Source organism: Vigna unguiculata, chromosome 4 (assembly GCF_004118075.2).
Source record: "Vigna unguiculata cultivar IT97K-499-35 chromosome 4, ASM411807v1, whole genome shotgun sequence".
Lineage (NCBI taxonomy): Eukaryota > Viridiplantae > Streptophyta > Magnoliopsida > Fabales > Fabaceae > Vigna > Vigna unguiculata.
In genome coordinates this window covers 27,285,602-27,295,465 of record NC_040282.1, presented here as the reverse complement: position 1 = coordinate 27,295,465, position 9,864 = coordinate 27,285,602, and the positions used below count along the sequence as shown (strand labels likewise).

Here is a 9,864-nt window from a genome sequence, read left to right as displayed (position 1 = left end):
CAACATTTATCATGAGTGTGGCGAGGCTTGTTACAAAAGGTACATCGTACTCCTTCACTTTTCTTCTCCATATTGGTTATTCCCCCTTTTTTTTGGTCGGCCATCATGACTGATCCGGAAGCTACCATGGCTCAATTTTTCATGGTTGGGGTTTCTAACATTATTCCCCTTCTGCTTTCTTCACTTCTGACCATAACTATTATCTCATTAATTCCTGAAATTTTTTCTTTTCCAAGGATTTAGACTCTCACTTGATCAAAATCATAATTAAGCTCCACTAGGAAATCATAGGCTCGATCTTGCTCAATATACTCTTTGAGCATTGCTGAATCATCTGGGCACTTTGCTTTTATGACCCTGTAATGGTCTAATTCCATCCATAGTGATTTGAGTTGATTGGCATACTCTATAACAGTCTTGTTTCCCTATTTGGCAGCGATAGTCTTCAGCTTCACATCATATATTTGAGCAGCATCTTTAGCTTTGGAGTATGTCTGTTCCATGGCATTCCAGATCTCCTTTGGCAGCTTATAATTGTGAGATATGGTTCTCTATTTTTCTATATAAGAGACCCTTTGTAAAGCTTGAGATACACAAAAAATAAAAATACTTCATAATGTAGCTGTGGACGTAGGCATACACATTATACGCCAAACCACGTTAAATTCTTCGTGTCATTTATTTTTTTCTCCTTTATTCTTTACTTTATTGCCATTTTTCCTAACACTCACATATGCTTTTAATGCCAAAACATAAAAAATAAATCCACCCCACCAAGGTCATATGCTATGCTACCCAAGATTTGGTCCACCTCCAATTCTTTTGAGCTCAATGAAAGGCCGAGCTCATGACTTGCTTTTTCCAGCTCGGTCTTCTCTCTCTTCCATTTCTCACCCTTCCTTTCCCATTCTTTATTTTTCTTCTATTCCTCCCCTCTCAACCTCTCCAACTCGACAATTTGGCCTGTCATTTGCGCTTTGGAGATCGCATGCCCTTTCCGGTGATGCACTATTGTCGTACAACGGGCCATCATTATCTTAACTGATTTGAAGCACCCGTCAGGACTCCAAAGGAACAACAACTAGGTTGGCCTCAATTTATTTCTTTTTCTAAGGATTCTTTAGAAGAACAAGTGAACCTCAGCTTTAACCCGAATATTCTTGTAGTCAAAGCCTTTTCCCACTCTCTGAATCAAATAAACAAAATAGTTAGTTTACAATCACCATCCATACAATAAAGTTTGCTAGAAAAAAAAAAAAACTTACCCGAAAGCAAGGCCTTAGAGTCCTCGACAAGGGGGAACACATAGGAGCTCTTTACTACTCAGATATCGTGGAAGTCTACTTAGAATTGTCATATCAGTCTTCTCCTTGTCATATCATTTTTCTTAGAGGTAAACTCGAAACCATAAGAGGCAACCTTTCCCCAATAGCCAGAAGTACTTAGGCATCGAAGAGTCTTCTTAGTTGAATCTTCTCTCGTAGCACAGTTGAAGCTTGCCCAGTAGCAACAACTCGACACTCAAGTGTTTCAACTTTACGACGGGATGATGTTAGATCTAACAATAATTTGAAACTTTGAGGCTACATTGTTTTTCTCCTCATATATGGATAATAATCTCTATTTTTATTTCAGCACGAGAAATACTTGAGAGACTTGAAGTAAACTTTATCCATTACCTCCGAATTTTAGACACCCTTTAGTTTTGTAAAACCCAATAAATAAATAGTAAGTAAACAAAAACACAATATCAATTACTTCGGTGACGAATAGTTTTGTTTCCCTCGTACTTTAAGCTGGACAGATTATTTTTACAATTATAATGCCAAACATGTTTACAATTCATATTATTCATGAAACAAATGTTCTACTAACGGCTGAAAGCTAGAGTCCCAAACATCTTCAAAATAAACGAGAATGAATAAGACATTACAAAACAAGATGAATATAAAAGGGCCTACGTCAAAAAATGAATAAGAAGATAAAAAACAGAAAAGAAGTTTTCAATGCTAGAAATGGAGCTTAATGTACAGCTCTTCAGGCTTTCTTCTGTTTTTCCGCTGGTGGTGGTGGGGGAAAGACAATACGGAACAGCCATGCAGCTAGTATTGATCCAATGAATGGGCAGATCCAGTATACATAGAAGTGGTCCCATTTGTCGTGCCATTTCTCAACGTATGCCCAGCCAAATGCCTGAAAACAACACCAATCAGAATTCTTATGCATATTCTATGAATAGAACATGAAGGATCCGGCATTAACATCATGTGTTACTGACCCAAAGAAAAAATGGTAACAAAGCTTCGGGGTTTACAAAATCAACTTGAAAGGATGGAATGGCAAGAAAATGCTTCTAAAATTAGCTGCTTTCTTTTGTTTCAAATTTGTTAACGGTAAACACAACTGAACCATTCGCCTAAATGTTTCATATATAATGTGTGTGTGTGTGTTTGTGTGTTTAGTTACTAGTATTTTGTTTAATATAGATGCCAACAAACACCATCTTATCCAAGAGAGTGAAACAACAGTGATGTTTGTTTGAACCAAGCATTCTCTTAAATAAAGCAGCCTACCATGAAACTTGTTCTCTGAACATCGATAGGGGATTGATCACTTCTATTACAGAAAGGTCAAAAACAAATCTTAGCAAACTTTGGCAGCTTAACTATTCCAGCTGCATTTTCGACAGTGACCATATCGATTACAGTGAGTCAAATGATTGGAAGTTTTGGAGTTGCAAGCAATTAGATGTTTACTGAGCAACTAATCACAACCAAATGAAAATGAAGGGGATTAAGAATTCCTGATATCCCAGTGTCCCGGGAAGGAAAAAACAAAAAAGAAAAGAAGGTTGACACCGTATACTTGATATGTTAGCATTGACAGTACATCAATTTATGATTATTTAGGTGCCGGAATGGCTCATATATTACAAACCCATAGAGTACCATATCCATCTTTGTCAATAAAAGAGGACAAAGTGAATCAGAAATTGTCATAGGTACCAAACTTCAATGAATGAAAAAGTACATCAGAGCAAAACTAGAACGGAGGAATTCCCATAGAGACAAACGAGCTGGTGTATTAAGGTCAGATAAATATACAAGAAAACAAAATGAAAAAATGGAACTAAAGTCAGTAAACTATTCAAATCTCATGAAAGCATCTCGTGTTTTCACTGCAGGAAATTATTTGACTCCACCTTGCATTATATCGTGTAATAAGTGGCAAATTAAGGGTGTAAAGTGTAGTATGATTTAATAACTTAACTACTGCATCTAATCTAAATAACTTATATCAATGTCAATGGATAACAAAACAGCTAACACAAATCACTTCATTTATCATACAAAAGGGCCACTAATCGTATGGAAGAGTTGATATTAAATTCTGTTTTCTTTTTTCAAGAGTTTCACTCCATCTTTTATTTAGGACCTAGATCTCTACTTCAAAACACACAGGAGTATTTTATTACCCGTGTCAGCTACTCCCAGGTATCTTTTATCATATGTGATTTCCTTGAGAATAATATGATCTGAAAATTCCGTTCTTTCCCCTTTTTTAACATCCCTAAGAGATACCTGATTAAGGTTATCTACCCTTAACTTAATTATGCCCCGAATCTCCACACCTTAAACTGATAGGCAAGGAAAAGATGATTTAGGCAAACTGTCAAAGGAAGCTATTTGATATAAATTTAGTTAGTTTTCTGTATAATTGCCGAAAAGAGGCTTCCACATTCCATGAAATCAGACACTTGCATGAATACCCTATGTCACCCCTTCCACAGTTCTTGCAACATTAAAAATATGGAACAGACTATGAAGCCTTCCATACATGGCAGTTTTTGGGCGAATAATATTCAAACTATAGTTATGCATTTGAAACAAGATGCAGCTTGACGTACAAGGCAATTAGATCAAATCAAAATTACAGCATAAGAGGAATAAAAGAGGCGATGATACTTAGGTTAAATTTTAAATTTTATTGATGAATAAAGCCACCTGAAATAACTTATACAAGTATTCCATTTATTTAGTGTTGGAGATCGGTGCATATCAATCAGAATCTAATGGAGATCAACACATCAATCAGAATCATCCAATTCTGATCTGTACAGCCCATAATAGGACATGATGTAAATAAGACCAGTTTTATTTCCTTATTTAGGTACGTACAGCGTTTATAGGGAGAACTCTTTCCTGATTTTCAGGAATAGATTAGTATACACATTTATGCCCTGGTATTCTATGTATACCTCTTTTGTATTTTTCCCAAATCAGAAAATATACTTCTTATTTTCCACATTTACTAAGTCTGAACATAAAGATCAGAAGATGGCCTTCCATCGTTCAAGAATCAAAGCCAACTTCAGTAAAAAATGATAATTGTTAAGATGTCCAACAACATGAAAAATGCATTACAAAGATATCAAAAATCCTAAAAGTAATTGCCACATAAATCATATCTAATGGGTATAAAAATCTTAGTGGAAAAATCCTAATCTGATGCTATTAATATTTAAGTATAGAAACAAAAAGAGAAGGAACAATAAACTATGCACACACACAATCTTCCAGCATGAGTGCACACATCATACTACATAATAGCAGTATACCATAACATAAGGTAACATTTAAGTTCTACAATTCCCAATTTTTCTGAAAAGTATAACTATACAAAATTCAAACTTGAGGTGCATATCAGAAAGTACTGAAAAAGGTATTAAAGAAATAAGAGAAATCAGGAATTCTTCAAGGTTTAGATGAGAGAGTATACTAAAACTTGTGCACACAACACCTATAATTAAGACAAGCAAATCAGTGATAATAAATGGCGCACACAACAAAGTAATTGTTGACATTATACGATTTTAGGTGTAGGTAGGAAGAGAGACAACAAGAAACACTAAGAGATATTAATTGAGATACACTACACGTGTTGACTTGCTCATGAAATCTGGAGTAGTGATAAAACTTACTAAACTATAGGCTTGTTACAAACAAAGTAACACAACTAAAGATTAATGGAAGGAGGAGTGGGAAACAGTAGCTGAAAAATTGTCTGAAACATAATGATTGATAGTAAGATAGAGAAAGAGGTGATCAAAATGAAGAAAAAGGAATGAAGAAGGCAAACTCACATGAAGGTATTATACAATGGAGGGAAGCTAAAAGCACTAGAAGAGGTAATAAGGTTGAAAGAAAGAAAGACAATTAATTTGAGGGGAAAATTGTACAATTAAAGTAGAACTCTGAATTTAAGGGAGTTTGGCCATGGAATAGCGACAGGATAGGTCAGAGAGGATTTACATGTATCACTTCAATAATAGCATATTAGCATGTTCAGTTTGGGTATAGAGGAAAACAAAGAGATGAAGCATTATTAAATACAAATTTGTAATCCATTGAGGTACGTAGTAGTAATCACTCACAAAGGCAGGGTTCATAGCTGGTCCAGTGTAACTAGCACCAACAGTGATCAAAACCACAGTTGAGATTGCCAGCAACAAAGTCTTTGCGGTGCCACTGCGAGGACCCTTGATCATGATGAGGAGAACAGCAAATGTGATCACAAATGTCAGCACCCCTTCTGCTAGAGCTCCAGTATGCAAGCTAACCCTTAAAGAAGGCCCTGCAATGAAGTGCCTATATTCCTCTGGCATATACTCCATAACAACCAGAACACCACCCACTGAACCCAGTACCTGTGTAACACCACCACAAACACTTACTAAATTACCTCAATTTAAAAATGCTATCATAAAATTATTTTGGCACAACAAGAAGCATATCATAACACAGGTTTTAAGATTTGGGTCTCCAACCACAATTGTGACCTTGTAACTGCAATTATGATCGCATCAGTCATACTTGTCAGCACCAAGTTTTTAAGAAAAGTCTGCAACAGGGCCATTAAAGTTTTTGAGGCCAGTCCCCCTATTGTAACTGCCTCCACCAGATTTGTCCATAACTCCCTACAATACTAAAGAACGTGACAATAACAGAACCTCAGTATGAACTGTAACTGCAATTTAAAACCTGGTCTGATCTGCAGTATCTCACCAATATTATATTGATTACAAACGTCACATTAACTCCAGAAATGTGACAATTACTACAATTTAAAACCTTCAACATAACTAGCAAACCTTGACGTGGAAGGTCTCCAAAATCACAACACATGCACCATTATGGCAACATTTGCCAAATCAAAACTAGTACCTATGTGTACTGTATATAAGTTTTGCTCCTTCTTAGAACCTCCAAGGATAAAACCAGTCAACAATGACCATAATTTAAGAAGCAAATTACAGTGACATTTTTTTCTCCAATTACACTTGCCCTCTAGCTTTTTCAAAACCTAATGTAAACAATTCCTTTGCTTTAAAACCATTATTAAATTGTCAGCATCTTTACATTACCCAGCAACATTTTAAGTTTTAAACACCCCTTATAAAAAGAGAATAATTTAAGAAAATTTCAGGCAACGCTATCGTGATTTACTCTAATTTAAAATCTTGAATGTGACTATCGAACCTGAGCAGGGAACCGGAGAGCCATTGAGAAAAGGGTGTCATCGCCAACACCGGCGGCGTAGAGTGAAGCATTACCGGTGGGGTTGAAGCTGGCACCGCCCAAGGCATTGGCAATGGAGGTGAAGATGGTAACGAGGATAAAGATGAGCGAAGTGATGACAATAACGTCAGCGTAATGAAAACCGTTGTAGGACACATTGTGAAGATCAAGCGCTTTTGTTATGACATCGGTGGCCAACCCCAACATGGAGGAAAAGACGACCCACAAGAAAGTCAACACCAAATCTCCAATGGCTGCTTTTACTGCACTAACCATCTTTTCTGGCTATTTTCTTCTCCTCTGGATCCTAAGCTTTTCACCTTTTGGATCGGCAACAGTGTTGCAACAAAGTTCCTTTTCTTCGCTGTTTTGGGCTTTTCCCTTTTACTTGCTTTTGATGAGAAAACGAAGAGAAAAACGAAGCTATGATTGTGTTACGGATCGAGATAATGTGAGCGATAAAAGTGTCTCGATACGCTCAAATATTATTATGTTTATCAGTCCCACACCGGAAAACAACATGTAAAACAGAAAACAAGAGCCGTTGTAATTCAACTTGAGCTGTCAATGATGGGGAATATTACAATATATATATATATATATATATATATATATATATCAGTGATCAGTATTATTCTCTTATATCATAATTATAATAATTTGAAATTATTTATATATCTTTGTTATAAACTAAAATCAATATAATATATATTCTTTGAAATATATTAAAATATAAACTATTTGATCATTTTATTACTATTATTCAATTTTAATAAAACGTAAGATGAATAAATAAATTATAATTTATCAATATTGATAAAATTTTAATTAGCTTTAATTCATAAAAAATAATATAAGTAGTTTAATTTAACTTTATAAATTATAATTTATCAATGCTGATAAAATTTTAATTTAATTTTAATTCATAAAAAATAATATAAGTGATTAATTCATAAATAAATATTTAGATCATTTTTGTATTAGATATAATTTATCAATGGAGTGTAATCTTTATGATTAATTTTGTGTGGCTCTTCATTTTTGTATTTTTGTATTTTAATAATTTATGTGATGGCAAATGATGAATTTTGAGATGTTTTCTAACATTAGCTTGATAAAATTTATTTTTTATACAAAATTATTAAAAAAAGTAATATATAGAAAATTTATTATTGTTGGATAAAATTTTAACTATCTAGACCAAAATTTTCATTTTAACTAAAGTTGTATAATCACAATATGATTGAAATTGTGAAGAATGGGTTGATTAAAGTGGGGTTGCGTGGGAGGATTTTACACATCTTTGGATGAAGTCCTTGAGAAGATGACTTGTTGGAGGCCCATTACGAGTTATAACTTGTAATGGGAAATTAAACACGTGGCCATTCTAGGTTGAAGCCTGATGACATGGGAATTCTAGTGTGAGCGTGCTAGTTATGGCTAGTACGAATATTTCATTTGATTGCTTTTCATGGTCGTAGTCGGTGAAGCTGGTAGTCTCTTGATGAATATTAATTGTGGTCCGTATTAGGGACCTCCACTTGGTGTTAATGATTGTAGTTTGTAACTAGATAATTTCCGCATGAGATCTAAAGGTGGTGGCCAATAGATGGAGGGACCATGAGTTGGAGCTTATGGCAGCAAGAGTCATCTTAAGGATAACATTAAAAGGATGTAAAGTCAGAAGGTGTAAGGTGGTGGTTGTGGTTGCTTGGGTTTGAGGATTGTAATTCTCAAAAGGGGTTTGAGTTATTCTTAAATGCTTTAGATGATGACTTAGGGGTGGAGACTTGTTGAGGACATTCCTTGAGTTGTGGCTCGGAATGGAGGATAAACACATGGCAATCTCGGGTTGTGACCTGGTGATGTTGGTAACCCGTGTGAGTGTGCGAGTTGTGACTCGTATGGATGGTCTCCACTTGATTGGGCAATCATAGGTTGTGGCCAGTGGTGTTGCTAATCTTGTGTCGGGAGTACCAATTGTGGTTCGTATTAGGAACTCCACCTAGCGTTACGGATGGTGGTTCGTAACAAGATAGTCATGAATGTATCTACGAGTTGTGGCTTGTAGATAATGGAACCACGAGTTGTGGCTTGTGGCAACAAAAGACATCTTAAGGTCATCATCTAAGGATGTAGAATGTGTAGGAACATGGTTGTAGCCATGACTTCTAGAATTGGAGAATTTAGGTTCTTTGATGAGAGTGACTTCACTTTATTATGTTATTATTTGTTTATTCTATTAGCTCATCCTATTTGCTTGTGTTTGGCGATGATTGTGTAATTCATTACACGAGAGTAGATGATGTTGCAGGTGGAGTTGGTGAGGTAGAGTGCCGGAGAGGGGCAGCATGGGAGTTTTATTTTATGGTTTATATCTACAATTTTTTGTAAACATTATTTAATATCTGTTTTTGAATATGTAAATATTGAGTTATATTATGATTTTTGGTTTTAGCGTTTTTAATAAAGTTGAAACTTTCCCATGCTTTAGAAAAGGGTATTGATAATAAATGCAAGTTTGTAATTAATTATATGTTATTTTATTTAAATTAGTAATATCCGACTAGGATGCTACATCATGACTATCATAAAGTATAAGGTTCATAAATTTTGGTTCATCAAGTCCACTTCAAAGATCTGGAAAGTGAATCCAAGCTTGACACATCCATGGTGAAAAAGGACAAGAAATCACTATTAGAGAAGACTCGCAATGTGGTTGTTCTTAGCCTAGGTGATAAGATGTTGAGGCACGTCTCAAAGGAGAAGACTACTATAAGACTTTGGACTAAGCTTGAGAGCTTACATGATGAAGTCGTTGGTTAATCATTTGTATCTTAATGAATTGTTCTACTCTTATAAGATGAGTAGTGAAAATGTAATTAATGAACAATTTGATGAATTCAACAACTTGATCCTTGATCTAGTGAACATTGATGTGAAAATTGTCTATGAGTATCAAACATTGTTGTTGTTGTGTTCATTGCATAAGACGTATGATTACTTTAAGGAAACCTTGTTGTGTGGAAGAAAGACTCTCTCCCTTAAGGAGATTCAAGCTACTACTCTAAGCCTGAAGGAGCTAAATGAGAAGTTTGAAGTTGAGGTGTTTGGTGCTACAAATGGCCTTTTAGTAAGGGGTAGACAATCTACAAGTGATAATAGTGGGGCCAAAGTCGAGGTTAAAGAATGGTTAAAATATGTTGTTTATCAAATGTTACCATTGCAAAAAAAGTGACACACCAGAAGGTTATGCTTAGAAAGGTGGAAGAATGCTACGAACCAT

The 9,864-nt window shown here is 35.2% G+C and overlaps 1 protein-coding gene across 1 annotated transcript; it reads right to left on the bottom strand.

The window, feature by feature from the left end:
* Positions 1 to 1,763: 1,763 nt before the first annotated feature.
* LOC114181172 (aquaporin SIP1-1-like) lies at positions 1,764 to 7,118 on the bottom strand. Its single transcript, XM_028067532.1, has 3 exons — positions 6,540 to 7,118; positions 5,435 to 5,707; positions 1,764 to 2,193 (listed from the first exon to the last, which is right to left on the bottom strand). The coding sequence occupies exons 1-3, from the start codon at positions 6,852 to 6,854 to the stop codon at positions 2,038 to 2,040; spliced, it is 744 nt and encodes a 247-aa protein (XP_027923333.1). The 5' UTR covers positions 6,855 to 7,118; the 3' UTR covers positions 1,764 to 2,037.
* Positions 7,119 to 9,864: the final 2,746 nt, after the last annotated feature.